This window comes from Mastacembelus armatus, chromosome 5 (genome assembly GCF_900324485.2).
Source record: "Mastacembelus armatus chromosome 5, fMasArm1.2, whole genome shotgun sequence".
Taxonomy (NCBI): domain Eukaryota; kingdom Metazoa; phylum Chordata; class Actinopteri; order Synbranchiformes; family Mastacembelidae; genus Mastacembelus; species Mastacembelus armatus.
Genome location: NC_046637.1, coordinates 11,954,476 through 11,982,444, shown reverse-complemented (window position 1 = coordinate 11,982,444; position 27,969 = coordinate 11,954,476). Strand labels below are relative to the sequence as shown.

The following is a 27,969-nucleotide window of genomic DNA, read 5'->3' as shown; positions in this document are numbered from 1 at the left end:
TGGTTTGGGTTTTGCAAAGATTCACAGTTTAATAACAGTTATGGAAATTTGTTTCTCTGCAGATAATAGTAAAGACTTTGGATTATACAGTCAATTTTAATAAAGGGCAAACTATATGTATATATATGACAAGCTAAGCTGGCAGTAAGTCGCGGAGGACAAATTCTCTCTGGATAGCGCTCCAGAATCTGGGGTTGTGATGTGATCCTTGGCTGGGCTAAACCGGTGCTTTTGCGCACGATGGAGGACTTTTTACGCGAACAGGACACCTGGGCGCACAATGTTTCATGGATCAATTCAAGTCGCGGAAATGACAGCCGTTTAGGAAACATCACAGTAAACCCTTTGAAACGAAACGAAGACGTAGCCAAAGTGGAAGTTACCGTCTTGGTCCTGGTGCTGCTGCTCGCTCTGACCGGCAATCTGTGCGTCCTGTGGGCTATCCACACCACCAAGCACAGCCAGTCTCGGATGTATTATTTCATGAAGCACCTGAGCATCGCAGACCTTGTCGTTGCAGTTTTTCAGGTCTTACCACAACTCATATGGGACATCACATTTCGCTTCTACGGGCCGGACTTGCTGTGCAGATTGGTTAAGTACCTCCAGGTCGTGGGTATGTTTGCATCTACCTACATGCTTGTCCTGATGTCCATCGACAGATGCTTAGCTATTTGCCAGCCACTTCGCTCCGTGCACGAGAGAAAGGATCGCATCTGCGTGATCGCCTCATGGATGCTCAGTCTGATATTCAGCACTCCTCAAACGTATATATTTTCACTGAGGGAAGTCGGGAACGGTGTCTATGATTGCTGGGGAGACTTCGTACAACCATGGGGTGCCAAAGCATACATCACATGGATGAGTCTCACAATTTATATTTTACCAGTGGCAATTTTAAGTATCTGCTATGGCTTGATATGTTTTAAAATCTGGCAGAATTTCAATTTAAAAACCAGAAGAGAACAACTCCTGAATCGCACTCCTAGGGCCTCCAAAGGTGCCAATCCTCTCTCTCGTGTGAGCAGTGTGAGGCTCATTTCAAAAGCAAAGATGCGCACAGTGAAAATGACATTTGTAGTGGTCCTTGCCTACATTGTATGCTGGACTCCCTTCTTCTTTGTCCAGATGTGGTCTGCCTGGGATCCTGCTGCACCAAGAGAAGGTAATACCACACCCAGTCTTTGTTTTTTCTGTCTTTACAATGCTATTTGGATTATAATTCTGATATAAATCTCATGTTCATTTACGATTAATGCTTTACCTTGTTAAACTATGGTCTTCATTAAAAATTATATTAATTGGTTTATAAAGATATCATCCTGCTGTTATAGTGTGTCAAAGTGCTCAATGACAAAAGAAGCAGAACTGCATCTTTGTCCAAGATTTATATTAGGGAAGTTATTTCCCATATATGTGTGATATAAAACTAAAATTGTTACTCTACAATAACATTTCAGCACTCTGTGTCTCACACATATAAAATGTCATTCGTCCACCTCACAAAATCTCTGGGAACGCATAAGCAATCTGCTTCACTTCCAAGGCAACACAATAGTGTTTAACCTCAGACTTCCCCAGAACGTACACAGATGAACAGATGAATGGGAATGTCGTTTACACTGTTATCAGTTCAGAAATGTCCTCGGAGCAACTGTGAATGTAAATGTACCATAACTTCAAACAGTTTCTCTCTCTGTTCCCACTGGTGGTTTAAATCATTTCCGCTTAACTGCATAGTTTGCCTTAAAAATGGACAGCATTGCAGATATGCCTCATAATCTTTTTAAGTGGTGTTATCTGAACAAAACTGCATGAGTGTTTATTCAGAGCATTCATGTATTATCACATATCTCAATTAGGCCAGATTTAAGTTAATTATCTTCAGTGTTCCAGTCTGCCTACAGTTTGCACAAAATTGGGAACACACTACAGACCTCTAAGTGTATCCTATAATAGCATAATAGCAATCAAAATATTTAAAAATTAGATAAGTGAAAGCCTTGTAGATGTCCTGTGAAAATTATGTCAGTTTATACAGACCTAGAAAAACAGAACAAAAATGTGTATTTTTATTAAGAACAATGTTTTCAATAGTAGTTGAGCATTTTTTCAACTGAAATACATACTCACTTTATCTGTAATATTCTTACATGATATGTGATTTTCACTGGACAGTGGCAGGATTGGTTACTGAGATTAAAACTCAGATTATTGTTTAAATAATCCTTTGTTACTGACAGTTATGCATTTAAATTGAACAGTACATTAAAAAATCACACACTGAACATAAAGTATGAAAATTATGAAAACTAGGGTGTCATAGTGGTTCAGTGGTTAGCACAGGCTATGTCATGAGGTGATCACACAAAAGGCCAACAGGGGCTGCTCTGTCTGTCTGTACTCCAGCTTCCTCCTTCAGTTTAAAGACATGCAGATTAGGTTTATTCATGACTCTAAAGTGCACATAGGTGTAAGTATGAATGAATGTCCAACTCTATGTGTTAGCCTTGTGATAGATTAGTGAGCCATCCAGGGTGTACCCCTCCTCTTGTACAGTGTCAGCTGGGATTAGCTCCAGCCCCTCTGCAACCATCTATAAGCAATATAGATAACTGATTTTAGGAGCACCTGAAATAAGCAAGAAGTAACAAACATATGGGGCCCTCCATTTTAATGAAAGGTCTTTGTCCAAACCTAGGTTTTTGTCCCAAAGGTGTGAATGTACAGATAATCCAGTACCAAGTCTTTTTCTGTCTTTACTGATTCTACTAAATTCTCTTTATTGCAACAACATTCATATTAAGACCCCAGCTCAATGAGTTTCCTGGTGCTTAGAGCAAAACTTGTACCACAACTCGTTGTCAACATGTTTGACATTGGATCATGTTTGTTTAACTTTTTATCCTCAGAATTATCTCTGATGTAGTGAGTGTTCTTAATAAAATATGTTATGGCAGTTTCATCAAAAATCCTCCTTTTGATTTCAACATCAACATTGCCTCCTTTCCATTTTTCCAGCTTCAGCCTCAAAAAAGCAGTACTGTACATCATGCTATTAAAGAAAAAAAGCCAAGATTAATGTTTTTCTTTTATTTCTGGCAGCCCAAGAAAGTGGTCAATGTGAAGTATACCAGGTTTACAGAGAAAATGTGTGAATGTTGTCATTTTGTGGTATTTCGCCTTAAGAGGACTCTGTGTTCCCCATGGCAGAGATTTGCCTCACTAAATAATCTCAGAGCTCTGGACAGAATGTTTGACTTATCCACTGAAAATGACTCATAACTTTGACAGGCCATTTGCTTGACAATGTGCACTGCACACCTCTCACAATAATTCAGAAAAGGTCATTATTTTCACTTGAGAAGAGAAGAAGACAACACACACCAAAGTCTCTCTCACCCTATTAAGGATTAGAGAAAAAAGCTTGGACGTCCTCCACTTTCCACAGTTTAAATGATGTGCTTCTTCAATTTGCTTTGAGGCTCTAATGATTAGAAATTGAATTAGTTGGATGAGAAAATAAGGAATTTTTTTTTCCACCCAGAACAGCCTCTTCTATTATCATTAAACATATTTATGTCATGCAAGTCAAAATTCAATTTGTGTGGCATCCAGCAACCTTCCATATTTATAAAACATCCTACATTACATTATGTTTCTGCGGTTGTCCATTGAAATGTTTCTCTTGAAATATTTAAACAGGGACTGATATGTATCAAATATTTCATTTGATATATGGCAAATTAAATTACATGAAATGAGCCATAGAGGGTCTACACCTGTTCAGGGTATGCACCTGACTGCACATCTGTGTGTGGCTTGTAACATTTTATATTTCATTTAAGAAATGTACATTAACACAACTGAACATGTGGTTTGTGACCACCTCTAAACTCGTCTTATTCACATCACGACGTTTACAGGAATTACTTTATTTAAACAACACTCTGCTGCTTAGCATGTTAATGTTTGCTAATTAAAACTAAACAGAATAAACAAGTAGTGCCTACAGCAGAAACCGGCTGAAATGTTTTTTTTTTTTTTTTTTTTTGGTGGAGATTTGCCCATAAACCATTTTATTGGATAAACTGAATTTTTGACTTGAAGCCAGGGAATCAAAATTATTGCAAGACAATTCATCGTAATCCATGCAGTAGTTGATATTATATTTCAATAAAAAACAAAAGTATCAAGTTGTGCTAAAGGAAAGACTCTGAGATCACCAAATCCAGGACAATAAATTATCTGTCAATCACTGCAAAATTGAATTGTAAACCGTCCATTATTTTTCTAGTTATTTCAGTCTGGAACAATGTAGTGGAGCAGCCATCTAAAGCCATGCTGCTAGCATTGGCTTAAAACACTTAAGTGCAGCTTGAAAGACCAAACATTCGCAAAACCACTGACTTTAGACTTTTGCTCACCAGGTGATTACATTTTACTAGAAAGGAGAAAACCTGATTGTTAGAGATCCACCCATGCATTCCTTTACTGAATTGCTTATTGTGTTCTTGTAGCAGGGTGCTGGAATCTTTTTTAGCATGCTCTGGTGAGAGGCAGCACACACTTTAGAGAGGTCCCAGGTTGCTGCTTTGGCGTTTTTGTTTTTCAAAGCATAAGGCTTTTAATATTCTGTTGTTTTTTTTATCATTGTTAACAAATTCAAAGAAAAGGTCTCAACCAATGTGTTTTTCTGCGTCTTTTTACTTTCCAAATTTTCACTGACAACAGGAATGTGTTCTTCTCTGTTTCACACTCTAGACATGGCTTTCATCATTGCCATGTTGTTGGCCAGTCTCAACAGCTGCTGTAATCCCTGGATCTACATGTTCTTCGCTGGTCACCTATTCCACGACCTGATGAAGTGCTTCTGCTGCTGCTGTAGACAGTACTTAACAGACTCGCCCTGCAGCTGTAATCAACAAAGCAGGCATAAGAGCAACTCATCCACGTACGTCATCAAGAACACCAGCAGCCAGCGGAGCCTCACACACACATCCAGCACAGGGGGACCTGGCCAGTGAAAAAGCCAGCTGAAAGCCATCCAAACTTCCTGTTTTAGAGTAATCTGGCAATCATGCAAGTCGCCCTGTTGGGCATTGAATTATCTGTGGCAGCACTACAGTGCCTATTCCATCATGTTTGTTTTCGTGTTTTAAATCAAGTTCAAGAGACAAAGTAAACCAACTGTCCAGACAACACCATGAACATTGTGATAACAGAGAGCAGAACAAAATGCCATTATGTCCAATATGTGATGTAAAGCGAAACTTCATCAAACTACATCAGCTGCATCTGGCATCGATTTAAATCTCTAAGGATGCATGCCCTTAGCTTTCCCAAAACACCACTTTCCGTTTGGGCTCCATTTTTTCTGGCGTACAAATAATATGTTTCTCTCATATTTAAGCCTTTATGTGTAAACAACCATGAGCCTTTTCAAAGTTGCTGGCCTTAGAAACAAATAATAAATAACAAAAATTATAACATTGCACAAGTAGATTATTTCTGACGCATTTTGGTGGGAGTTTAGGCAACACAAACACTTTGTTTACCCTTTGAAGCTGTATACCCTTAAAGCTATTATTTTGTATACAAGGATTTTATAGTTATGTGTGGTTAAATGTCAATAGGTCTTAATGATATTAATGTTATTAAGAAAATGTGCACTCTTAGAGTTCAGCTAAATACACCCTTGGAACAACACAACAAAATGTAAAGCAAAATCCACAGGAATACACTTAACATCAAGGACGCTTTTTCAAAATTTTCACCAGATCAAACCATGTACAATGTAAACTGAAAGTCACTCTGTGATAGTTTTATACTGCTTCTCATGTGTGTCTCCACCAGCATTTTTCATCAGCATACCTGGACTTTAGATTGGACTGAGCTTGAATCAAACTAGAGTGATGGTTCCCTCTTGTGGCCACATTGATTATTCCAACAAATAACATTTTCTGTTCTGTCTCCTTAGCTTTCAGATTTGAGGCAATAATCAAACTATTTAAAGTCAGCATGTGGAGAATTTCAGAGTCTGATAATGTACAACTTATTGGATATGTTCTAACAATGTCTCTAACTTTATGTACCTTAAATAGTTGTCACAGAAAATGTAATGTTTACAGCAACAAGCACTGGACAGTTTTAAGAGTAAAAGTTGAGAGAAGTTACTATTTTGGGGTGGAAATAAGGACATTCATTTGCATTTAAAACATTAGCATCATAAGCTGACTGATATCAGCATAGAAGAGTGAAGTTCACAGTTTTCAAAAAATTTCAGATCCTGCTGTATCATTATGTAAAAAAAGTCTAACATATATCAGTAACTCCAATTCAATCCAGTAAGTAAATTACCAACTTTTAATCTTGTATCTTTTGTTTCAGCGAAATGTCCAGGAATTTGTCTTCTTGCCTAAATAAAACAGCTGTACAGCATTTACACCTTCTAGTATAAAACCGCTCTCATGTCACTATGTACCTTCCCCATTGCCTTAAAGAACAGATTAGTGAGAGTGTGTATAACAAAATGAGTGGACTCAACTAAGGCACTGGAGCCCGATCAGACACCTTCTACTAAGCCCAGATGTGGCAGACTGACAGATGAGCAAACATTAGACTTCAGAGCAGAGCAAAGGGATACCCAAGAAGGTCATCAGGCAGTGATACCACCAGTATTGACACTGTAAAGGTGCTACTGTGTGACTGTGCAAAAACCTAACATCTATTAGTCTGTGCATTTCTGTAATGATAAAGTAAAGGTATGACTGTGTACACCAGCAGGCCAAACAATGACATCTTCAGAGCTGATCTGAAGCTCACAGAGGAGGTTTATATGTTTCTTGTTTACATAAACTTATTTTCCCCATCATTCAAGCCATTTCTAGTGAAAACTGCTTATGGGAAGGACAGTGGATTGTCTTTTGTATGAAACATTTGTTTGGACACTGACATAAATGTTGGAGTTTATAAATGCTTTCAGTGCCCTTAAATCCTATTTATGTCTTTTGTGTTAGGGTGGTTGCAGAACAGTCAACATCACAAATCTGAAAGCCTCTCCAGATAAAAAGTGAAACATAACATCAGAGAAATAAGCTGTTTTCAAGAACTGAGCCATTACATGTGGGATTATTGCTGAAACTGTATCTTAAAAGTGCCCTACTATCCTTCCCACTATCAAGACTGAGCTATAAAAATAAAATCCACCCATGAAACTAAATGCACTTTTTATCAAAAAAAGAAAACTCCTGTCTATTCATCTTTCCTTACAGTAGAACATTTTATGAGTTTGACTTAAATTTAATTAGTCATGATCCAATGGTGGTGCAGTATTATTGTGGCCTGTTGCTTGACAGCAAAAACAGATCCTATATCAAGATGGTGCACAGCTCAGTAACTTGAACTTAACTTAAACTTGCTTAAATTTTTTGCATTCATTTTCTTCATTATTATGAAAATAATGAAACTTCTGCTTCCACAGACATCTTTGACAGACAGTCATATGTTAATGGCTATTTCAGGGGCCAACAGGCAGAGCACCTTTATAGGCATATGCACACACACACACTGAATCAGGATCAGATTTATTGATCTCAGACTTTACATCTCAATTTTATGCAAAAAACTAACATCTATTATTTTGTGCATTTCTGTGATGATGAAGTAAAGGTGTGACTGTATACATCAGCAGGCCAAACAATGACAACTTCAGAGCTGATGAAGCTCATTTCCACCTTGACCCTTGCAGGAGGCCAAATGAGAGGCCGAGGCTGTGTGGTTGCTGTCAGAGCCACAGAAGACAGGGAGTGGCTGTGTACTGCTGTGAGTGAAACGCTATTCAATGTTATTCCGATCCAGGAATGCCAGCAGGCAGCTGCTAGCAATGTCTACTCAAGTTGTTAAAAATATAGAGGGCAGTGCTGGCATACCACATGACATATAGGGAAACACACAACACACACACATTTTATTCCTCGTGGAACTTGCCACTGACTTAAACTCACTTCCTGGAGACTTTCCCAAACACTTTAACATAAGGTAGTTTCCCCCCATATAGTGTTTTTGATTCTACAAATGGGGCAACTCACACTGCAGTTTTTGAAGAGGTAAACAGGTTTATAGTGTAAATAAGAGCCTGATTGATAGTAAGATGATGTATTTTGTGTATTTTCATCCACACCTGAAAGGTGAAAATGCAATGCTAGTCCTACCCTTTATTTCCAGAAAACAATATTAGCATTATTATTTTTCTTTATAGAACAAAAGACTATTCTGAATCACTTCTATAATGATGAGCATAGTAGTTGTACATTTTTGCCCCTTGAGCTTGAGCTGCAGTTGAAAAATCTAAGAAAATGTAAATCAAACCCAACCATTATGACATAAAGATTAGCTATCATTTAGTCTGTGTAAGAAATTCTGTAAAAATTCCTTCAAATTTGAAAGTCCTAAGCCCACTATGATCACAGTCTGAGAAAAACTACATGCTTAACAAAAGTGTCATTTTCATAATTCTTCCTTTGATACACATTTCAGTCTCACCAAGGTTCATGATCTGACATTATCTGACAGTGCAGTTCTGTCAGAGTGTTATCAGTTTTTGTTTATCTGTAAAAAAAACATGGATTAATAAGCATTTAATTATAAATAAATATAAAATAATCAAATACTAATGGTCACTAGTCCACGAGAACACCAGTGCACTTGGCAAACAATCTCAGTCTGCTTATGCTTTTCATGTGTCTCATTCTTTGGCCAAGTGAATGCTGAAGCCTCCGTAGCATCTCCCAGCACTTGTGAGGAAAGGACGCACAATGACACCCAGCACAACGCTCCACAGGCTCTGCAGCCAGCGAGTGCCAATAAGAATACACTGGATACAGGGTCCAACCATCCTGTCATGAAAAGGCATGCAAAAATTACAAAAATGAAAAAGAACTGTTTATTTACAAAAAGAACCACTGTTTTTAGCTGGGTTCCTTGGTTTCCTCACATTCTGCATCTTAAGTCTGTGTGACGCCTGTAGTGAAATTTGTATTTTAATTAAAATGTCATTAATAAGCTCAAAATGACACTATTGAACATTTTTTTTAACTTTTTATTGCTTTATTATGAGTACCAAGTGCAGTTACTATTACTAATAGTTACTAAGTTACTATTTTAGCATAGTCTTTTAAATAATGCTTTGGGGTACTCAGGTACACAGTTCCATAACAGACAGACTGTAAGTAATATAACCTGGTAGCATTAAAGTCCATTGGTAAACAGATAAGCACATTCTAAGTGGCAAGATTACCAAGAGGTGAGACATAATAGGGAAGCACCAGGATCTAAACCTACCAGATGTGGAAGCAGCTGAGGATGGCAAAGAGGAGACCAGAGATAATTGACATGGGAATGGCCAGAAGCACTGTGACTATCCTGTAGATCCAAACCCTTGACACCTCAAAAAGGGCATTGCTCCAGATCCATACCCTGTCCCCACTGCGCACTGACACTGGCTCCGCAATCACATCTTCAAACGTTACCTGGAGAAACAAAAAGAGATGTGGTACTGATGTGACAGAGGCCTTTCTACCATGTTCCTGTTGGACAGTATATAAACACATTTCCACAGGGGGGCAGTGCAATCAGTCCAATAACTTTTTTGTTCTATGTGCCAGTAGTGCAGCATGTGATATGTGCACAAATGGTCAGTAAAACAAATTCACAAGAGCAACTGCACAAGAATGCAATACCTTAAGACAATCATTGATACCTCGGGGATCTCTGACATTAATCAAAGGCTTGGTATCACTAATTTCCACCATTGTAGTAGTATGTATGTTTTCCTCTTCTTCCAGAGCAAGAGGGGCTTTCCATAACGTGTGAGGTTCTTCCCCATTATCAAAATCCTCATTGTCACTGGAATCCCCCAAGTCAATCTCCACTTCTTGTGAATCATCCCCTTTCATCATGGTGTCAATCAAAATATGAAGAAAACACAATCCAAAAAGATATCTGTCACTTTACTGTCAGCTCACACTGAGGCCGCTGACTGGACCCTTCAGCTGCAAAGTGTGCAGTGAGGTTATATTGGGAACATTACGGTGCCCTGGATGGTATTTGCATATAGTCTTTCAACTGAAGATCATTTTCCTGTGCTGTGGGAGGATAGGAAGGATAACAGGGATATAAATACTTTAAACATAGAGTTGGCTCTGTATACATTGATACACCCTATGGGAATGCACAGTCACAAAACACAAATGGCATTAAACAAATCTGCAAACATGAGAGCAAAAAGAGAGTAAGACATATGCAAAATATATTTATTTTTTATTTTTTATTTTTTTTAAATTTTGATTTATTTTATTATTTTGACATACTAGTACACTTTACTGGCATATTGTAAGATTTCATTTCTTTCCAAGTCTCATTTAAACTAAGAGAAGGTCTTTCTGTAAGAAAAGGAGTTGAGCTGCAAGACAATACTGCCACCATTTGGCCTACAATGGAAATCAATTCTCCTTTTAAAATAGTTTTATGGTACCAGTGTACCATAACCAATATACCAATGTAACCAACAACCAATTTTGGTATAGCAAAAAAAAACAAAAAAAAACATTCTGGATATTAAGTTCATTCAGAAATAAAAAAGATACAAGTCTAACATTTCCTATTAGCATTGAGTTGATTTTTAATTAGGATAATACACCACCAATACAAAGACACCACTTGTGGTGCTCTATGTGCATATGGCAAAACACACTGTTATGACTTGTAACACACAAAATCCATTTTTTGTCAGTTCTTAATATCTTTAAAAGCCTAGATATCTTTCACAGTGTCCCTTTCCAAAAACAGTAATGTTTCGGAACATGCTTTTAAGGAAAACCCCTTCATCTCTGTCAACCTTTGAACCCATTAAAAACCTCTTACCCTACTATTAATAGGTCAGCTATGAACCGACAGAATTGGAAATGATCAGACTATTCTCACCTACCCACGAGACCTTCAGCACTAGGCCATCACACACAACATCATTGTCACCAAAAAAAAAAAGATCCAGTGCAGAATCAGGATTTGGTAATATAATGCAACATAAATTCAAGTTTGCTTTTAAATCGTCTGTGTGGTCAGTGGACCTGCACTTAAAAATTAATACAATTACTATTTTATTATTTCATTTTTAACAAACCACTACTGAGGACATAACAAATTGTACATCTGTTATGAGTTTAGCGAAAGTGAGCTATTCAATAATGACCACTGGACAGTATCCATGGAAATTATCATTTCTGCCTGTTGGATGAACACACAGAGAGAACACAGTGTATAGATGACTGAAAGTTTCCTATGTCGGTGCAGGAGACGATGGTATGCTAATGGACTACACTCCTTTGCCAGATGGGGTTTGTTTGTGTCCATGGTTGTACAGATGAGGTCAGTTTTCACTGTCAGCTTGACTGACACAGCAGCTGAAAAAAACAATTACCATGAAACATGAAGCCTAAAAACACAGAAGTTAAGGGTAACATGGGTCACTGTAGATTGACATCAGATAAAACAGAAGTCTGCTCAGTGAGATGCGCAAGATACTCTGTCCATTGTTGTGAGAACCATAAACATTTTTAATGGATGACCTACTGTCTGACCACATAACAGGAAAAACTAGAACAAGTCACCACCAATATCCACATAACAGTGTAAACATTGTTTAATTGTAGAGAAAGGGACTTTCACTTATATTCATTGCCAACTATTTTATTAATCAAGCTTTATCGATAATATCAATTAGTTGTACATGCATGTATTATGCTAGGTTAATAAAAAAGAACTAAGGATTATTATGTACAATAGTTTTGAACTTTAACATTTTCAAAATGCTGCATTACTGAAAAACACACTAAAAGGTGTTATATATGCTGTAAGAGAGAATTATCCAAAATATACTTGTGACCTACATATAGCAACAATAATGCAACAATGTCCATTTTTTTAAAACATAAATGGTCAAATATTTTTCATGATACCTACATGACATATTAAACCTCATATTTTTCATGGCACCTACTGTACGTGTTTCGTCAGGATTGTATATATCTGATTTGGCCCTGACTGAGAGTAGTGCCTGGCAAAATGAACAAAAATGAAAAAAGTACAGGCAAAATCGCAGAGACTGAAAATTTGTCATGTAAAAACAGCCAACAGCATCAGCTGCTATGCATTAAGGATGTCACAGTGTTCCTGCTCAGCACCTGTCAGTCCAGCTGTTTTCAGTACAATAGGCCAGACTGATTATTTGACATGTCTAGTTAACAACAGAATAACAGATTCACCAATCTCTCTGGTTCCCATCTAACACAACACAATCCATACAGTATACTTCTGCACATGAGATCTTCTTACTCCGAACACCTCTGATTAAAAACACATGGTACTGTACAAATTCAACAGTGATGCAATGAATAGAAGACACTCCCCTTCTTGAAAATATGAGTAATTGATAACTGAGTGAAGAGTAGTTTGAAATTAGGAGTAATACGATTATTCATTTCTAGTTAAATTGATATCTCATGTTTGTACAGCAGCCAGTTAGCTTAGCTTAGGGAACAGAGAGCAAACAAACAGCAAGTTCAGCTCTGCCCAAAGGTAACAAAATTTGCCTACAAGTAAATTTAAAGCTCATTGTTTGTGTTTGTTTTATCTGTAAAACCATCAAGTTGTGGTTTTAAGATCAGAGCTTGTGTGCTGGATGGTGTCTAATTCCTGAAGTCACCACTGATAGCAACCAGATGTTGATGACAAGACATAGAACAGTCTGGCACATCACTCCCTATGAAACCACAAAACCACAATGTTGTTTCTATTAATTTAACAAAGATATCACATGTAAATGCTAGTAAGTGGAATTTCTTACCTTATAGTGGAGCATCCTAAATTGATGTAATAGGCTTTTTTTACTGGACAGATGTGAAAGTGGCATCAGTCTTCTTAGTCTTCTAAAATGGACATTGTCAAGAAAGCAAAGAAGCTTATTTTTCAAAATGTCAAACGATTCCTTTGAAGATTTCTAGAGGAGCTGTAATATTCACAATTTTGCCTCATTCTGACTGTGGGCCTTGAGTTAGTTTGTGGGACCTGAATGCACAGGACATGAGGCTGTGAGGATGGCTGAACACCTGTCATGTTATATACGTACATGTAGTTCTGAGGAAACTTCTGTTGTTACCGTTTGAGGGATGGTCTAATGAAATAATGTGTTTCAAAAGAAGCTCATCAGGTTTAAAGTAAACAGACGACAAGGTATCAGGTGTTTTCAGTAGTTCATTAAGTACAGCCCATTAGAAAACCATACTTCACTGAGCTCAAGCCATAAATTCTTATTTTCTATAGAGTGGGCTTGTGTTTGATCTACTGTGAATATGCATTGCAAAAGAGATGGACAGTTGATGTGATTGTCTTGATTTAATAAAAGCCTTCACTGAGGTCAGAACTCCTTCATTTTAATTAGCAACTTATGAAGACTGTCTGGAAGCATGGTGATGAAACTAGCAGTCAGCTCTTTGAAGCCCATTAATATCAACCTTGTTTCCCCTATTTCAAATAATTTTATGAGAAAAAATATATGAAATGTAAAAGTTTGCCTTGAAAAAAATCATAGGTTAAGAGTTAAGTTCAACTTTCTGCATGGGTGCTTTTTTGTATAGTACAATCCACCAACATCCATACTGTCTCATTAAAGTTACAATGAAGGAAATATTCTCTCTTATAGCTGTTGTCCTAAATAGAAGGGAGAATATGGGAGACATATTTGATCAGTTAAACACATTTCTATAATTCTGCCATTTTTACACAGTTTTGGCTCCATGTTGCACACAACAAACCTTAATTAGTGGTATAATCCACTATCATATGTGTATGCAATCAAAGACCATAAAATGGTACAGTGATATCTTTCTATCACTGCTTTTAAAACAAACAGATATATATCTCTTCACTAATATACCAGTGACTACACAGCAAAGCAAGATGTTTGGATGTTTTTTTTTTTTTGTTGTTGTTTGTTTGTTTCTACAAATTTCTCTATTTAATCTGCTAAATCTGTTTACCAATTTACATTTCTATCTTTGGATGGTGTTTACAAGATTTGTGTAATTTTAGCTTAGCATGCTCTTGTCACCAGTTAACAGCATGTCTATCCACTGTTATCCCTTAAATCTAATCTGCGTGAGAGAACTGCACATTCCCTCAAAATATTCACCACAGGAACAACAATGTATTATAAAATAAAACTGTCTCAATTGCTTGAGTTAAATAGGGATAAACAAACTGCATATATTGCAATTTTATGTCTATAGTATTTGACAAGTATGTCATTTTCTAAATGTATGTAAATATCATATTTTTTGTGGTTAATCTGACAGTGTACACATATTAACAGGGTATTAGAGACAATTTCAGCTGTTATGAAATGGCATTTTGGCCTTATATAATCATGTGTTAACTGGGCTCAGTCTTAGTCACAGGCTTTTTATAAGTGGATGCATGGTGGACACAGAGGTCAGAACCTAGAAAATCATGGCTTTTCTGCACAGAAGCAAAAAGTACATTCTATATACAAAAAAGGTGCACATTCAGGTACTGATTTAGTGCAATTGCGTTTTTACATTTTCAAGTATTTGGCTGGCAGAATTTATTGAAAGTGACTCGCACATGTGAAGTCAAGTGAAGTCAAGGATAGACTTTTAATAGGGAGTCTGGCTGTTGACCTTGTTGTTATATGTCAGTCTGGTCACCATGAAAATACAAAATTATTGATTAAAACAAGATTGATCTGACCAGTCATATGTATTTCTCTAACGGTCTTGCCAAGAAGAGACATATAAGCTGTTTAGTCCTAAGAAAACAGTGCATGTTGTTGAGAGACATTAGGATGAAATATTAAACAATCAAAGTAGCCACTAATAAGCACATTTAATGTCATAAGAAACAACAAATTCCTTCTTCTTTGAGTACAATAAATAAAGTTTACAGAAATTCCTGCAATGTAAGTACATGACAAAACCTAAATAATATAGAAATATTTAAAGAAATATTTTACTTTTAAAAAGAATATTGCTGCCGTATTTGAACTGTATGTAAAAACAAATGTTCAGTCTCATCCAGTGCAATTATAAATATTTTATATTTTCAACTGTAATGTAATAACTGTGTTCATTGCTTTTTAATATTATACGTCTACAGATTGCGCATAAATACTAACTATTCTTTAGCAGTAGCAGTGTTCCTTGTTAAACTAGTACCTGTAGACCTAAACTGCTAATTTAAGCAACAATGTATATACAGTTTTAAAATGTCTACTAGCTTTGGGTTCCAGTAGTTCTTTATGAGTGTAATATTTAGATAAACACAAGTATAAAAGGAACGTGTCAAGTTTCAAAGGCAGAAAATAAGTGTTCGTACCTTGATGCTATATCTTAGTTTATACTGTACACAAAAACAGTTTACAGGTTTTGCAGGCAATCATTAAGTACCATAAACCCCTGTGGTTATAGATTCTCTAGTAGTTCTGCAGGTTATTAATCTTGTGGCAAAGCGAGGTATATATCTAACTGAACTCTTCTGGGATCTGTCCTGGTATCCTGAAGCCAGTTTGTCCAGTTTGATCAAGAGTGCTTCTAGGACTGGATGCGGTAAAGCTTGCACGTGTCTCTAATGTGCAGCTAGTCCTATGAAGGAACTGCAGAAAGTTCTCATGGCCTGAGCCCTCATGGCTGGATACAGCCAGCTCCACTGGCCGTGCTGAGTAGCAACGCCTCAGTTTACAAAGCTCCTCCCTGATCTGCCGGTTAAGAAGCCCATAAAAAAATGGATTAATGGCAAAGGAGGAATATGCCAGCCAGGTGACCGCTTCTTCCAGGTCCTCAGGAACCTTGGATGTTGCATCTAGTGTCAGAAGATGGAAGGCAAAGTAAGGCAACCAGCAGATCAGAAACTGGCCAACAATAACCACCAGTGTGAGAGCAGCTTTGCCACCGCCAAAAGGCCGATCACGTATAATCCTGCGTGGGGCACTGTGAGTTGTGATGATGGTAGTCTGGCTGTTTATTGAGTCAGAGCGATGTTTCAATTGACTGTTTGTCCATGAGGGCAGAGGTCCATGCTGGCGGGCAGCAACACGGGCCACCTTGTACACATTACAATAGACAGCAAAAATCACAACCGCAGGCAGGCAGAAACAAATGACACTGAAGACCACTGAGAAGACCCGTCTGTGATCACTGTGGCTCCAATGCAGTGAACAGTGTGCAGCACTAATGGAGCTTAGGCTGCAGTAGGATGACCACCCAAAGATAGTGGACAACCCCAGCACAGTAGAAGCCACCCACACCATCACCATGACAGCTGCTGTCAACTTCAGCGTCATCTTGACCTCATAGCGCATGGGGTGCACAATGTAGTAATAACGTTCAACACTGATGGCTGTAATGGTGAAGATAGAGGCAGCTATTAGGATTACTTTGAGGATGACAAGGATCCGACACTCCAGAAAAGTGAACATCACATCAGCAAAGTACCGTGAGCTAGACACAATCCCAAGAGGCATAAGCAAGATGGCACACAGCAGGTCCACTGCACACAGGTGGCAAACAAAGGCAAATTTCCTGAGATGAGGGGCTTTTATGACAACAACTAGAACAGCAGTGTTGGCCAGAAGTGCCAGAACATTCAGGGTCACCATGAAAAATATCCCTGTCAGGTCCTTGATGCTTGTCTGGGGATTAGGAAGGGTGCCCAGCCACCTACTGGGACCTGAGGGCATTGGTGCCCAAGCAGTGGTGCTTTCATTGTTCTCGTGGGTCAGAAATGAGGGCCTCTCCTCCATGATTCATTCTAAAGGTTTCAAAGTACACATCTGTGTGGCAGACTCCTTTATTGTTCTGTAATGAGACCGAAGGATCATTCAGACATCAAATGAAATAGACTTCTGTGAAGAGAAAAAAGACTTTTTTTAAAAAAAGTTTAAATTTACAGCATTACATTATTAAAACTTGTAATCAATTTTTTATTCATTACTGAAGGGAAACACAACATTGACTTTGTCACTTTTTAAGTTCATATAAGGTGAATTTGTAAGAAACCTGTTTACAGATCCCGCAGATAAATATTTTTGTCATATTTGTGCACACCTGGTGAATTTAGGACTAACAGACATCTCCTCTTTGGCTAGTTACTAACCTCGTGTGTGTCACTTGGTGCTGAGCATGTCTAAGGCAGGCTTTCTGTTATGAATTTAAACCTACAGGCGTGAGCCAACATAACCCTGGTGACATCACAATGACATAAACAAGATTGACAAAACTTGCATCTTCAGAGCTGCAGAAGACATCACTATGTACTGTTTTCTTTAATAAAACCATGAGAAGTAATCTAATCTAATCTAATTCCTCATTTGTCATTAATCATCCCAACAGTGATCAAGTATGCAAATATAAACACCCAGAGATTCTCTGCACCTTCAAATCCTTTATGAGGATCTTTACATACTATACATATCTTAAATGTACTGAAAAGATAACCAATAACTGTTCACATTATTTGCTGGGATATTTTAGGAGGTATGCTCTCCCAGTCTCTGTGGCTTTAGTGTGGTAGAGACATGATCAATACGAATAATTCATGGAGGACACCCTGTCCTTCCTCCATCCTTTTGAAGTGAAAGATAATCAGAGTGCTTGTTTTAGCCCAGCTGCACGGAACTGTATGCATTGATTAGTATGTGTTCAGTGTCACCCTGCATCGCACCATTAACAAAGAAAGCTCTTACCAGGACAGGTCTGACCCCTGATCAGTGTGCAGTTTCTTATGAAGAATAACCAGCAAGTATTAACTGAACTCATATGTTAACAGCATTTTATTAAACAAATTGAAGTTAAAACATCTTTCTTAATGCTTCTATGCTAATTTAATTCTCTCTTTATTGCTTTCAAATAGGTCCCTTCCCTAAAGTTATTTGCCAATTTTGCATTGCTAATCATAATTAGGTTTCAAGTGTACAACTGTGGACGATGCAGCATCCTAAATACATGCACTTGCTCTCTGCCAGTGATCCACTGATCTCCCCTAGCTCTCCCCTACTGTAATCTTCTCTGGTGGACAGCTATTGGCATACCACATTTGCAGTGAGATTTATCCCCAGGAAGGACTAGTACATGTACATTCTCATGCACATTATGTAAGGATGTCCTCATTTTCATTATGTTCCACTTCCAGTGCACCATATCCTACATCCTTTAAGTCCACATTTTACTGCTGAAGATAATGGCACACAGCAGATCCACTAGTGGTCGTTTTGATAAAAACTTTGGTATGTATTTATTTAACTGTGAAATATGCAGTTGTTTTTGCCTCTTCTGTAGTTCTCTGTTACTAGGTTTTAAATAGAAACAATCACCATAAAAATAAAAATCAAATTCTCTACATAATACAGAAGATGAGGGGATTATACTACATTGGATTTTATACTGTACAGGGAAAGCCCATAATCCCTTCCTTTCTGATGGCCTTCTTAATTATGTTAATAACCAATTTCATTGCATTGTAGTTGATATAGTACAAATTACATAAAGTAAAATACATGCATATATTAAATATAAAAATATAGGAGCATAAAGATTTAATACAGTTAATTCACTGTTTGTAAAGAAATAATAAATTACTGTAATAAAAAAGCTCAGATAGGAGATAAACCACATACAGCACCAGCCCAAGACAAGGTATAGGTCCATGTGGACTAAATTTTCAATATGTTCTGAAGATGAGCTTTGTCTAAATAAGCACTGATTTGACCCTGACAATGAAGAAACTTACATTTTGAAAAATGGCTGTTGTTCACCAAAAAGTTACCCTCTTGAATCTTGTAAAGTTGGATACTTCCAAAACACTGTGATGATACATCTCTGAAATCTATAAAAGTCACTGCTCAGGTGTTGCATCCAGGTGTGTGGAAGCTCTGGTCCAGCTTACAGGGCTCTGTCAGGAGCTATACGGTCATATCCTAGCCACAATAAAAACAGCAAATTTCCCAAAGGACTCGATAGACAATCCTAGAAAAAGGGCCCCAGGGAGAGGTGACACTAACAGAGAGAGAAAAAGATGATGTGAGTCCACTGAGACAGCACAGCTGGCGTGAGGGAGAAAAGGGGGAGGGGCCAGCAGTTGGTGAGTTAAATCTTTCAAGAGAAGATAACTACCAAACTGCCACCCACTAGCATTAACTCTGTCGGCCTCTCTGCCCCACAGACGCACACACTGTATGTCATCAATTAGTGTGTGTTAGTGACTGTCACACACTGTCCACTAATACTCTGTATGTACACATTCTCCACTGTTCTTCATTCAGAGCTTGAGGGGAAGCAAGACGCTCGTGTATTGATTTACTTCGTTAGACCACCATTTCACAGCATATTTTCTTCTTTCACCTGAGTCACTCCTATTTCTTTTTCTCTGTTGTAGTTCTACAGTTGTATGGGACCTTTTTAGGAGTGCATCACTGTTTGCAGAGGAGCATGAAACAGCACTCAGCACTGACATCTGTTGGTTACAGGGAAAACAAAACTGTCTTTCCATGAGAGCACACTGTACTTTATTGTGCTGATGTAAGAACAGGCCCAAGTTAAGATAATAGTTCCAGACATTTACTGGCTCTTACGTATTGAAACACAACAAACAGAAATGTTGTGGAAACATTAAGATTCATTATCACAACATATTCTGAAGCTGCAAAAGACTATTGTGGAATCACAGTATCACTTTATGTAACATACATCTTGTCATGAACAGGAGGATAAATGAGATGCCTTTATTTTTAGATTTTCAAATGGCCTCCTTCCAAAAACTCAACTGACTAAAATGATAATCTTATTTGAAGACAGCCACATACTACCTCAAATTAAAAAAGAACACTTTGTTATTTTTACCACTGACAATTACAAATGTTATATGTAACAGTGCTGAATAATGGCTTGATTGACTTACCGGGTTAAACTTTACAATTTTCAAACATACGATATAGAACGAATGCTTTCTAAAAAGTGTTATAAACTAAACTAACTTCAAGCACTAGAGAACAACATTGAAGAAACTAGACAACATTAACAAAGGCAACCTATCACACATTTCTGACTCTATAACTGAGAGTCATTTCTCATTGCTTCATTATCAGGCAATAGGGAAGCATCTTGGCAAAAGCTTTGATCACTAATAGCCTTGTTTTCAGCTTTACCCATACCCAGCCTCTTCTTTAACAGTTTGTCCTCGTTATTCAACTTTGTCCGGATTGCAGTTTTTATTTGGCTGCTGTCAACACCAAACTTGACTGCCACATGATCTGGTGGAAAAAATACACAAACGTTTTCATCTGCATTGTGCTTTATCAAACTCATGAAGAATGAGCAGGATGTGCTATATAACAATTTCCTTTATCTTACCAATTATACTTCTCAAGATCTCAGGTGGGAGTTGAGGTTTGTGACAGTCCTCTCCTGTAAAGGTGTTCCTCCGACCCTGCAGAGAGTGCGTGGCCAACGTTTCTCTGTCAAAAAGCATCATCAGAAGCGCTGAAGTGTACTTCTTGTAATCTGCAATCTCTGCAATGCGTTCATAAAGATTTTTTGGTACTCGGAGATTCTCAGAAAGATACAGGAAGTTGTGATCATCCTAAAGGAAAAAGGGACAAATGTAAAAAAGAAATTAAAAAAAAAAAAAAAAAAACACAATGGTTTATTCCGGCACCACCATTTTCATACTCTTTGTGAAACTGAACTTAGAAACAAATCAAATCTTGAAAGACTAGCACAGACATAAAACTAGGTTTCCCTTAAAACATAATGTACATGAACTACACAGTCTGCCGAAAACTGTGCTGTTAGTAAGACACAAGAAGTGTATGTAAGCCCTGACCTCTGGGATATTATGAGTAGCTCGTAACTCTGCCTCAGGCTCAGCCAGGAATGAGATGTTTTCATCTTGAGAATTTTGTGGTGCAACTGCTGCCTCGCCTCCTTGCAGAACATGATCCAGAGTGACTCGCAGTTCATGTGCTGTGTGCCTCATCTGCATCATGAGAGTGTTCATCTCTGCAAAGTGTCCAATCATTATAGAAATAGTAAAACAGAAGAATGTTTTTCCTTAAGATAATTAATTCATAGGTGTATAGCCTACGCTCAGTGGTTGTCAGGATTTTAAGTAAAACTAAGATTGACTCGAAATTCCTGCAATGCAGCAGACCTACTCGTTTCCCCAACTATGCCCACTCTACCCACTGCTGATTACCTGGAACTGGTGTGTTCAGTCAATCAGAAGGTGGAAGATACCAATTTAGTTTGTCTTCCCCTACTACCAAATAGTAAATTCCAAGGAATTGTCCTTGGAAAAAAAAAGCCTCATTTTAACCTATAAAAATACCCATCCATTAACTATTGCAGACCAAATTATCAACATATGTTAAAGTGAATGAACCACAGTGGAAAATTCTCTTGATTACAGTAATCACTATTAAGAATGTGTCCTCTGCTTTGTGTCATTAAAGCCCTCAAATTTTTACAATTAGGCGAACCTACAGTAATTAGACTAAACACCTACAGTAATTAAACTATGTGCTCTTGACATAGGCCTATATTTTTGGCGGGGTTAATAAATGTATAAATCTGTCACCTTTTTACACCCACCTTTTAGCTCCCTAAGCTCTCTCTCGGCCAAAATCCTACATCTGCGTTCATATTTGAGTTGTGCCTGTAGTTGCTCTATTTTCATGAGGAGACTGATGGTGTCGGTTCTAATGCCTGGACTTGCTGCGTTTTCTTCATTAAAATCAATGGCATCCTGCTGCCAAATGAGAGGAAACAGGAGCATCATTTTCCATGCATGTTAAGACAAACAGCTGTTGCCTTGATGCACAATCACAGTGAAAACTCTCACCTCATTATTTGGAAAAGGCGAGAAGATGGATTCTTCGGCCAACCTGTACTTTTCCTCTACAAGATCATTGTCAAACTCCGGTGGATCTGGGCCGAGTTTTATCGTCTTTACCGATGGCTGTGTTGGAGCTGCTCCTGCCTCTCTCTTGGGTGGCATGGGGGTAAAAAAAATAAACCAACTGGAGAAAATAAATATTGGGTTATTTTGATATATCAAGCATTGGTATTCTGCACAGCATGCAGTAAAACTTTAAGTCAAACTTTTCAGCGGTATCTCCTGGTGTGTTTTAAACTCAGTCATGCGAGAGAAAAATAAAAAGTTAGTTTCCATTGCCCCCTGCCTCCTCAGCCCCTCCTACCACCCTCTAGCTGGATCCAGTGAATGACACAAACTGCCTTTCAATGCATGAACAGCCTACATGTGATATGTAATGATAGGCGACACAGAGGCAGCTCACCTGGCCTGTCAGCTCGACCTCAAGGATAAACTGAAACCACGCTCAATGAGGACAAAGCCAGCGCAGTAAATGGAAATACTGCGTAGTAGAGGAAGTAGTAGTACTACTGCAGTAGTACAGTACATGGGTCCTGATACATTTGCGGCTGATTTTTAACAGACGCGTAAATCGTTAAACATGTGTGAAATACTGCTCCTGTATTCATCTTTTACCGTGTATGGGACATGTGGATTTTAAGACGACTGTATTGTGAAATTTAGATTTTTACAATTATGTGCGGAACAAAACTGCGGAAACCTATTTCCCGAGGGAAGTATTTTTCTCCAGTACAGTTTCCTGCTTATGTTAATCATTTTTTTAACCAATAGAAATTCAGGATTTTACCAGAAGGCGGGACAAGTCGACACAACCGTTCCTATCCACCAATCAGTGTCCGACTTCAGTCCTGACTTCATCTTCCTAGTTTGGTTGGCGTGGACCCATGTGGGCTCAATGAGCTGCTGCTTAAGAAAGTTGTGGAGTTAATAGTTAATTATTGTTGACTTTGAAACGTTTCACCATGTCTTCATCTTTCTTTATAAAGAACAAGGAAAACCACAAAAAAGGGAAGAGTCCAGCGGTATCAAAACGAAAGGTAAGTTACGTTACGTTGCTGTTAGCAGGTTAGCTAAATAACAGTAACAGCATTAATGTACCTGATAAAACCTGCTGTTTTAACACCAGTGTATATTTCCCTGCTGTAGAGTGATGGGGATTCAGGAGCTAAGAGCATAAAACGAGCGAAGAAAGCCAATCCTAAACACAACGAAGAGATTTCCAGTGACTCTGAGACAGAGAGGTGAATTTCTGACATGGCTATTTGAGATTATTTGTTGCTAACAGGCTATCTGAAGTTAAAGAACTGAGCCTGAGTCCGTTTTGTGTTGTTTTGCTCAGTTCTGCGGTGCCAAAGAAAAGGCAGCCCAGTGAGGAGATTGAATATGAGGAGACGCCTCAGGAGAAGAAACTGAGATTAGCCAAGCTTTACCTTGAACAGCTGAAGGAAGAAGGTAGACTTCCATCCAGATACTGTTGAGGTTTGCCATTACAAGCAGTGCAAGCATGTATGTAATTAATGTGTGATCTGTTTAGAGGAAAAGAGGGCAGAAGAAGAGTCATTTGAGAGTGATCTGATTGCCGGACGACTCCAAGAAGAAGTGGTAAGAAACGTCCTCTAAGATTAAAACAAAACCTTTGCCACTGGGGGCATGGGTGCTCTGAGGTTCACTTCGCTTCACTTCACTTCACTTCACTTCACTTCACTTCACTTCAGTTGTGTAGTGCCAAATTACAATACAGTCCTCTCAAGGCACTGAGATACTCAGGTACAAAAACAAAACCCAACAAATCCCTTAGCAGAACTGGTCTCAGTTTGGGAGGTTATCTGCATTCATCGGTTTGGGGGAGTGGACAAAGGAGAGAGGAAAGAACAACAATAAAAAAACAAACACTGTGCAGGTTGGTGAGGTCAGTAAATGCACATCAGCTCCAGGACCAGGCATACCTGCAGAAGGGATCTTAGGCAGATATAATGGCAGTGTCATGACAACACTACACTTATTAATTACATTTGTTATTGATCTGCTTATGTAATATTGTTCTCCTCAGCTTGAACAGAAAGGAAAACTTCAGAGATTTATTGCCAAAGATGTAAGTATATGAATTTGCATTTCATAAATACATTTTTTAGTGGGAAAATTTGTTTAAACCTGAAAACTGACTTTTATTTTGTTTTCAATCTCTTTTTTAGCTCATAGCACCAGATGCTTCAGAGATCAGAGTGTTAAGAGGACACAAACTTCCAGTTACCTGTTTGGTCATCACCCCTGATGATAAGTGCATATTTTCTGCGGCCAAAGACTGCTCAATTGTTAAATGTCAGTATACAGTGAAATCCCACTGAGCCATCATGTGAAAACTGTTTGATAGTTGCAAAAGTTAAGTTTGGTTTATCGGTCTCAGTTAAGTTTTTTTTTTTTTTTTTTAATATCTTCAGGGGATGTTGAGAGTGGCAAGAAGCTGCATACGATACCTGGTGGAAGGAAAGGTACAGAGGATCGGCATGTTGGACATACAGCCCATATCCTGTGTATGGCCATGTCCTCAGATGGCAAATACTTAGTGAGTAGTGCTCTCTTATTATACTCGGCTTTTGTCAATTTTAGGAAACCTGCATATTAAGTCTGTCTTGTCATGTTCCTTGATAATGGCCTCAACTTTCTCATGTCCTTTTAGGCCACTGGAGACATGAACAAATTAATTATGATTTGGGAGGCAGAAACATGTAAACATCTATATAAATTCACAGGACACAAAGGCCCAGTGTCGGTATGTTCTTCTGTTTGTTTGTTGCTTGTTTCAACCTGCTTTTTAAGAGTTTACTTCAGCTCAGAGGTCCTTAAATCCTGACTGATATATACTGTCTTTTCTTTCTCAGGGTCTTTCGTTCAGGAAGGGGACTCATGATCTGTACAGTGCCTCACATGACCGCTCAGTCAAAGTCTGGAATGTGGATGAAAATGCATATGTGGAAACTCTGTGAGTAGCCAGTCAGAAGCTAATGTTTCTCACAACACTTATATTTTTCTTGACTATATGAACTTCACTGATTGTGAATTTCTGTAGCTTTGGGCATCAGGATGCTATCACAGGGCTGGACAGTCTGAGCCGTGAGCGCTGTGTGACTGCAGGAGGACGGGATCGCACCGTGAGAGTGTGGAAGATTGCAGAGGAGTCTCAGCTTGTCTTCTATGGCCATGAGTGAGTTTCTGTCTGATACCTGTTATATGTGTTATATGCATCACTTATTGTCAGGTTTACCTGAAAACACAATAGTGGACAATTTTACAATGTTGAGGAAAGAAAATTGTTTTTTTGTTTTTAGTAGCAACCAAATATTTACTGATGGTAGAATAGTGTATCATGGCATAGTTTCCAAATAAAGAAATTCAATGTGTTGGCCTTTTTTTTGTTTTTGTTTTTAGTTTTTTTTTTATTCCTACATAATTTTTCATATCCAGTAGATTTAAATATGGCTTCCATGGTGGCCAAAAAAATATACAAAATCAAAGTAGTTTTACTTGGTTCTCCAAAATAATGGCAGAATTGATTTTGCTGAATAATAATTTATTTTTTCAATATTCAGCTAAAGGTCACAATGCTCCTGCGGTGCATACAAAAAGATTGACCTCATCTGTTTGTGATTATTCTGCCACCCTACAGGGGTTCAATTGATTGTATCCAGCTCATAAACGAGGAGCACATGATAACAGGAGCTGATGATGGGTGAGACATCAGTTGCAGTTTTTACACTTATGTTACCTTAAACAGGTTTTTTTTTTGTTTGTTTGTTTGTTTGTTTGTTTCTCCTCGGGACCTCATTGTGCTTACAGATGCATTCATGTTTCTCTTTTATTGCCCTATCTCAATTTTCTGAATGACCTCAGCTCGGTGTGTCTTTGGAGTGTCAACAAAAAGAAGCCTCTCAGCACAGTGAAGCAGGCTCATGGTTGCCATGGTGATGCGGGGCTGGAGCAGCCTCATTGGGTCGCATCAGTGGCGGCGCTTCAGAACTCGGATACCGTTGCCTCAGGTGCCTCTGGCTGAGAGAGTCCCCCTTAGCAGCTTTTTAATAACACACATATACACACTTTTAATTGGTGCATAACACATTAAATAAAACCTTCCCACAGTGGTTGTGTATAAATGCAAATTCAGGAATTAATGAATATAATTATTACATTTGGTCATGACGTAGTGTCCTACGCACCTAAGCACAATAGTTGATGTATTTCATTTATCTAAAATGTACTTAAGATGTTTTTATGTCTGTAATGATATAAAATAATGATTCTTTGTAGGCTCACACAACTCACAGGTGCAGCTATGGAAGTGTAGCCAGAATTATCGTGGGCTGGAGCCTCTATTCAGCGTACCAGTGGTAAGCTCTTACTTGCGCTCCTCTTTTGTAAAAAGGTTGCATTTACATAAGATGTGTTTGCAGCTAATTATATTCTGTACAATAGATGGAATTAATTATTGGGAGCTACTGCTTTTCCAAATACCTTATTTTGTCTCTACTTCTACTTTTCCTTCTAGTCCGGTTTTGTCAACAGTCTAAAGTTTTCGAGCTCTGGTCAGTTTCTGGTGGCAGGAGTAGGACAGGAGCACAGGTAACTGGGTTTGCAGTTGTGTTTCCATGGAAACTGTCAGTGGATTTTGGATCAGCTTGTCCATGAACAGTATAGGCTCATATGTCAGTGAAATGTCCACTAGATGGCTGTGTTGATCTATTTCCCAGCCTCTGTCATAGGTAAAAATGCATTTTACAAAAGCGGAGAACTCTGACTTTGGGAAATATATGTTTAGATAATTTCATAGTTTCGTCTGAATTTTTCTTCATTGAGCCAAGTGTGAGAAAAAATAATTGCAAAGTTATTCATTATTTGTTGTTAACATGTAAAATTTGATAACTAACCTTCCACATACCTGTAATTAGTCATTGCCTTGACTGTGTGTCTTAAAGATCTAGTCTGGATACCTCATATTTGAAATGGCCAATATTGAGGAAATCTTTTGAGAATATTTTTGCTCACTCAAATGAAAATAATTTTCTTGACTAAATTATAAACAAAACAAACAAGCCTCAATCTCCAGGAAAGAGAGAGATCGGTTGATTTGAATTTTGCTGTCTATGTCAAGGTAGCATTGCTATATTGTTGTATGTTGTAATCCATCCATCCAGGTCACTTTACTAAGAATGACATCAGGGAAGTTTTTGTGATCTTAAGGGCAGTTTCTCATTATATTTAATGACGAAATTAGGCCTTCTCTTTATAAATTTAATCTAAATGTTAAATGCCTCATAAATGTGGGTTCAATCTAATAAAAAAAAAATGTTTGTGGGTCTAACGTTCAAAAAAAAAAATTCTTTGATTCCAATCAGAGCTGACCGTCTGAACATAGCCTCAAGACTATAGAAAGTTCAGTCATTTTCAGGATTTTTCACAATAGGAATTCCATCAACCAGTCTCTTCAGACCAGAGAAATTTCATGATACAACAAATTTTTTTAAATATTGTGCTGCATTTACTCTGATTGATACTGATTCAGTCTTTGCACATGACAAACAAAAGGGTCTGAGGCACTGAAAGGTCAGTTTTAGGTAAATGTGGACATCTCTTGCTGTTTGTTTATAGATCAGTCTGAAAGAGCAAAGTAGAATGGGAAATAAAATAAGCTTTTGTTCCTCTTTTCCTCCATTTCTGATTCTCTCAGAATATCTGGTGATTTATATAGTATGTTTATATTTGTTACCACTGATTCTCAGTTTGTTTGTATTTCTTCAGGTTGGGCCGATGGTGGAGACTAAAAGATGCCAAGAATGGGATCTATATTATTCCTCTCAAAAGGAAACCACCTACTCAAGAGGAAGTCAATGACTGAATTGTGGACTTTGTTTTTGTAAATTAAAGGAAGAAAAACTGCCTTTGCATCACAAGTTTATT

The 27,969-nt window shown here is 38.0% G+C and overlaps 5 protein-coding genes across 6 annotated transcripts; 2 read left to right on the top strand and 3 right to left on the bottom strand.

Annotated features, from left to right (window-relative positions):
- Positions 1 to 171: 171 nt before the first annotated feature.
- oxtrb (oxytocin receptor b) lies at positions 172 to 5,450 on the top strand. The gene is made up of 2 exons (XM_026307978.2): positions 172 to 1,165; positions 4,765 to 5,450. The coding sequence occupies exons 1-2, from the start codon at positions 241 to 243 to the stop codon at positions 5,025 to 5,027; spliced, it is 1,188 nt and encodes a 395-aa protein (XP_026163763.1). The 5' UTR covers positions 172 to 240; the 3' UTR covers positions 5,028 to 5,450.
- A 2,119-nt stretch (positions 5,451 to 7,569) lies between these two features.
- cav4a (caveolin 4a) lies at positions 7,570 to 10,054 on the bottom strand. The gene is made up of 3 exons (XM_026307981.1): positions 9,741 to 10,054; positions 9,343 to 9,530; positions 7,570 to 8,897 (listed from the first exon to the last, which is right to left on the bottom strand). The coding sequence occupies exons 1-3, from the start codon at positions 9,957 to 9,959 to the stop codon at positions 8,747 to 8,749; spliced, it is 558 nt and encodes a 185-aa protein (XP_026163766.1). The 5' UTR covers positions 9,960 to 10,054; the 3' UTR covers positions 7,570 to 8,746.
- Positions 10,055 to 15,595: 5,541 nt separating this feature from the next.
- On the bottom strand, positions 15,596 to 16,873 carry LOC113130768 (probable G-protein coupled receptor). The gene has a single exon (XM_026307611.1). It carries the CDS (start codon positions 16,871 to 16,873, stop codon positions 15,596 to 15,598), a length of 1,278 nt encoding a protein of 425 aa, XP_026163396.1.
- Positions 16,874 to 19,610: 2,737 nt separating this feature from the next.
- Positions 19,611 to 22,561, bottom strand: LOC113130222 (uncharacterized). Of its 2 annotated transcripts, none has more exons than XM_026306657.2 (6): positions 22,424 to 22,561; positions 21,967 to 22,144; positions 21,717 to 21,870; positions 20,950 to 21,125; positions 20,478 to 20,706; positions 19,611 to 20,377 (listed from the first exon to the last, which is right to left on the bottom strand). In XM_026306657.2, the coding sequence occupies exons 2-6, from the start codon at positions 22,120 to 22,122 to the stop codon at positions 20,175 to 20,177; spliced, it is 918 nt and encodes a 305-aa protein (XP_026162442.1). In that variant the 5' UTR covers positions 22,123 to 22,144; positions 22,424 to 22,561; the 3' UTR covers positions 19,611 to 20,174. The 2 variants fall into 2 exon arrangements, with proteins under 2 accessions (XP_026162442.1, XP_026162441.1); XM_026306656.2 differs by having other exon boundaries at positions 21,717 to 21,873; positions 22,424 to 22,560.
- Positions 22,562 to 22,811: 250 nt separating this feature from the next.
- rrp9 (ribosomal RNA processing 9, U3 small nucleolar RNA binding protein) lies at positions 22,812 to 27,949 on the top strand. The gene is made up of 15 exons (XM_026306655.2): positions 22,812 to 23,057; positions 23,167 to 23,261; positions 23,360 to 23,472; positions 23,555 to 23,622; positions 24,071 to 24,112; positions 24,213 to 24,339; positions 24,459 to 24,583; positions 24,698 to 24,790; positions 24,900 to 25,000; positions 25,088 to 25,222; positions 25,685 to 25,747; positions 25,909 to 26,054; positions 26,323 to 26,402; positions 26,561 to 26,634; positions 27,811 to 27,949. The coding sequence occupies exons 1-15, from the start codon at positions 22,983 to 22,985 to the stop codon at positions 27,905 to 27,907; spliced, it is 1,434 nt and encodes a 477-aa protein (XP_026162440.1). The 5' UTR covers positions 22,812 to 22,982; the 3' UTR covers positions 27,908 to 27,949.
- The last annotated feature ends 20 nt before the right edge of the window (positions 27,950 to 27,969 follow it).

Excerpts from the sequence above, each read along its gene's own strand:
- oxtrb (XM_026307978.2), top strand. The coding sequence starts at position 241 with ATGGAGGACTTTTTACGCGAACAGGACACCTGGGCGCACAATGTTTCA. Across the intron at positions 1,166-4,764 it reads TCCTGCTGCACCAAGAGAAG|ACATGGCTTTCATCATTGCC; the intron begins GTAATACCACAC and ends TTCACACTCTAG.
- LOC113130768 (XM_026307611.1), bottom strand. The coding sequence starts at position 16,873 with ATGGAGGAGAGGCCCTCATTTCTGACCCACGAGAACAATGAAAGCACC.
- LOC113130222 (XM_026306656.2), bottom strand. The coding sequence starts at position 22,122 with ATGCCACCCAAGAGAGAGGCAGGAGCAGCTCCAACACAGCCATCGGTA. Across the intron at positions 21,874-21,966 it reads CGCCTTTTCCAAATAATGAG|CAGGATGCCATTGATTTTAA; the intron begins GTGAGAGTTTTC and ends CTCATTTGGCAG. Across the intron at positions 20,707-20,949 it reads CTACTCATAATATCCCAGAG|GATGATCACAACTTCCTGTA; the intron begins GTCAGGGCTTAC and ends TTTTTCCTTTAG.
- cav4a (XM_026307981.1), bottom strand. The coding sequence starts at position 9,959 with ATGATGAAAGGGGATGATTCACAAGAAGTGGAGATTGACTTGGGGGAT. Across the intron at positions 9,531-9,740 it reads GTATCAATGATTGTCTTAAG|GTAACGTTTGAAGATGTGAT; the intron begins GTATTGCATTCT and ends TTGTTTCTCCAG. Across the intron at positions 8,898-9,342 it reads CTCAGCTGCTTCCACATCTG|GATGGTTGGACCCTGTATCC; the intron begins GTAGGTTTAGAT and ends TTTTCATGACAG.
- rrp9 (XM_026306655.2), top strand. The coding sequence starts at position 22,983 with ATGTCTTCATCTTTCTTTATAAAGAACAAGGAAAACCACAAAAAAGGG. Across the intron at positions 23,473-23,554 it reads TGAACAGCTGAAGGAAGAAG|AGGAAAAGAGGGCAGAAGAA; the intron begins GTAGACTTCCAT and ends TGATCTGTTTAG. Across the intron at positions 25,748-25,908 it reads ATAACAGGAGCTGATGATGG|CTCGGTGTGTCTTTGGAGTG; the intron begins GTGAGACATCAG and ends GAATGACCTCAG.